This window comes from Scardinius erythrophthalmus, assembly GCF_964197995.2.
Source record: "Scardinius erythrophthalmus genome assembly, chromosome: 1".
In the NCBI taxonomy this organism is placed as follows: domain Eukaryota; kingdom Metazoa; phylum Chordata; class Actinopteri; order Cypriniformes; family Leuciscidae; genus Scardinius; species Scardinius erythrophthalmus.
This window is the reverse complement of record NC_138221.1, coordinates 66,604,936-66,607,949: the sequence shown is the minus strand read 5'-3', so window position 1 is coordinate 66,607,949 and position 3,014 is coordinate 66,604,936. Positions and strand designations below refer to the sequence as shown.

Sequence of the window (3,014 nt, the reverse complement as noted above, 5' to 3'; positions counted from 1 at the left end):
GAGCTTCCCCATATCAGTCAAAGTTTTACTGGAACAGCCTTGTCGGAGAGAGCGGGGGGGAGGATCATTCCCGCTCGCTAAAGTGAATATCTCTGAATCAACTTTAACCCTTCCAGTAGAAGAGCTGCGGGAATCTGAATCATAGGCGCCGGCAGCTCTGATTCATCTACAACCATTTTAAACATTTTCAACCATTTGAGAAATGAAAAACCCAAGACATGGAATACATTTGTACAAAAATAGTGCTCTTTAATAAATTATTGAAATGTTCTTTTTTGTATATATAAATATAAATACGTAACATCACCAACATGGTTGAGATGTCCTTACAAAAGATAACCGATCTTCATATATGTAAACAGTGTTTTGTATGACAAGGTGAAACATGGGCGATCTGTTAGACCACTCATGTAATGTTAATACATTCAATGACAAGCAGTGTCGTTTAAACTGCTCCCGACACAAACACAAACTCACACGTCGACTCTACAAACACACACACATTTTGTTTCAAAGTGTCGCTCTTTCAAGTACAAGTCCATTTTTATACATGTTCAGTCCTGGTGTGTTTTTATCCGAACTGCTTTGACTCTTTTGTTCCCAGCCAGAAGTCGTTTCTCAACAGCTTGTGCCTCAGTGCTATGCTGTTACTCACTTCTTCCTTTTTCCCTTGAAAGGCACAAATATTTACTTGGAAGAAGGCGGTGGCGGCTGGTTTCGGTTAAATGGCTTTCTGTCTCTCCCTGCAGATTCGGGGCAGTGCAGAGGCAGTGATTGGTGCCCACAGATACTGGCACTGGTACAAGCGAAGGAACAGTACAAATGTCCATTCACTGGCAAGAACGAGGCTTGGAGATCAGTCACGTGACAATCCATCAGTACCCGCCAACTCCATGTACTCATGAACAGTTCAATACTTCTTTGGCCCATCAAGCCTCCAACGACCTTTGGGTCTCGACTAGCTTCGGCCCCCTCGTTTCTTCATTCACCGTAGCTCACAGATCAGTGCATCTCTATCAGCTAGCAGTTGTTTAAATGGGAGCATCGTACTCTTGAAGGAAGTCTTTGAGCTGTTGTGGCAACTCCTCTCTCTTGTCAGAAACTTCTATATGTCCATTCACAGTCTTCCTGCAGAGGTGTTGCAGGGAGGACATTATGCAAGGCAGGGGTCTTAAAAGCTCCAGAGGGATCTTCTCCCCCCCTGTGTAGATGTAGTACGCGCTTCTTGAGTTTCCAATTGACAGGTTGCTTTTGGGCGAGGGCATGTAGTGATGGACGAGCTTCAACACGCAGTCGAAGCGTGGCACGGACTGCGCGCTCTTGGAGTCTGTCTGCAGGAAAAAGGACTTGTTGTCGCACTGAACCCGCAAGTTCTTGGTGCCCGACTCGGTCTTGACGCTGAGCGTGAAGAAGTGGCGGTTGTCCGAACTGTCCCTGACCAGAAAGGTCCCGTTAGTCTCCGAGTTCAGCAGGTGGTTGGCCTCTTTTCCACTGATGGACCCCCAGTAGAAGCCGCTCTCCTGGAGCATTCGGATGGCGTGTTGCACCATCTGGTATTGCAGCTTGGAGCTGAAGGTTTTGTAACGGTGAGACGGCAGCCGCATGCTTGCATCAAAAAGGCTGCTGCTCATTGCGTTGTCAAACTTGCTGTGGGATACCATGGCGTGAGTCTCTCAAAGCGAGTAGCAGGAGCCTGTGGAGAAAGACTTTGATGAGTACCACAGGAAACACACACGTTCAATGAGTCAATGGGGCAGGGGTTTGAAGCCAGTCATCAAACCAAGACATCTGATACTGTTCTATCATTGCAGATTGAAGTACATGTAGTGAAGATACCCAACTTATCCAAATACAAAAACTATTTGATTTTGCTATAATTATGATTGGTTGACAAAATTTAAAAATAATTGGCTAATAGCTCTTGGCTGAACATAAGTGTCGGTAACACTTTATTTGACATTTTTACTGTATTTTACTGTAGTAGTAACTATAAATTATGTATAATTACATGCAATTCAACCTTAACCAAACCTCATAATAAGTACATATAGTTAATTATTATTACTCACGGTAACACAAACACCTTAAAATAAAGGGTTACACTTTATTTTAAGGTGTCTTAGTTACACTGTAAGTATACATTTAAGTACTGAGTAAAATTAACAAACTACATGTGCTTACTGTATAGGGTTAGGATTAGGGTTTGGTTTAGTTTATGGTTAGTTGAATGTAATAATGCACAATTTATAGTTATTACAACTAACGTTAGGCTACATGTAACATGTAACAATGACGGTCAAATAAAGTGTTACCAATAAAGTGTAACCTAAGTATTGTTCTATTAGCTATTAAGGAGTAAGAATTACTAAGTTAAGCCAATAAAAATAAAGTCAGAGCTGGCACTCTGATTAGTTTACCAAGAATATATTCTGAAACCCTCTCTTACCTTTGAGTCTTTTTAGATAGATGGGAACTGTTTGTAATATCCACAGTAGTAAGTCTCACTCTCTCTCTCTCTCTCTCGCTCGCTCCTCAACTCAACCCGTGTCTCGTTAAGAGAAGTTAGTGTTTCTCTTCGCTGGTGTGCTGAACTCCTGTGTTATTTGTAGTGGCCTCCTCGTCATGTTCTAGTTTGGCTCCGCCCAGGGGTTCTTCCAGTAAGGGTAGGTTGTCAGTAATACTATTCCTGGTACTTCACATGCTCTTCCCCTCCCCCTCTCCCTCTCTCTCTCTCTCTCTCTCTCTGTCTCCACTCTTCCAGATATACAGTCTTACTGTAAACGTATTCCCTGACACAACACACCTCCCCTTTGTTGATGAACAGAGACCGTTTCCTAGTAACAAGTGATAATGCGAATTTCGAATTCTCCACGATTCTTCGGGCACAAATTCGCGCCATGTGTGCATTCATGCGTGTTAAAGGATCTGTTTAGATGATAAAGTGCATACAAAGTGTATGGTATTTAGCACATTTGAGGCCAACAACGAGTGTGTTGACACGATAGTCTGACTGA

The 3,014-nt window shown here is 42.8% G+C and overlaps 1 protein-coding gene across 1 annotated transcript; it reads right to left on the bottom strand.

Annotated features, from left to right (window-relative positions):
• Positions 1 to 224: 224 nt before the first annotated feature.
• On the bottom strand, positions 225 to 2,748 carry socs3a (suppressor of cytokine signaling 3a). Its single transcript, XM_081371222.1, has 2 exons — positions 2,447 to 2,748; positions 225 to 1,693 (listed from the first exon to the last, which is right to left on the bottom strand). Exon 2 carries the CDS (start codon positions 1,659 to 1,661, stop codon positions 1,032 to 1,034), a length of 630 nt encoding a protein of 209 aa, XP_081227348.1. The 5' UTR covers positions 1,662 to 1,693; positions 2,447 to 2,748; the 3' UTR covers positions 225 to 1,031.
• Between the last annotated feature and the right edge of the window lie 266 nt (positions 2,749 to 3,014).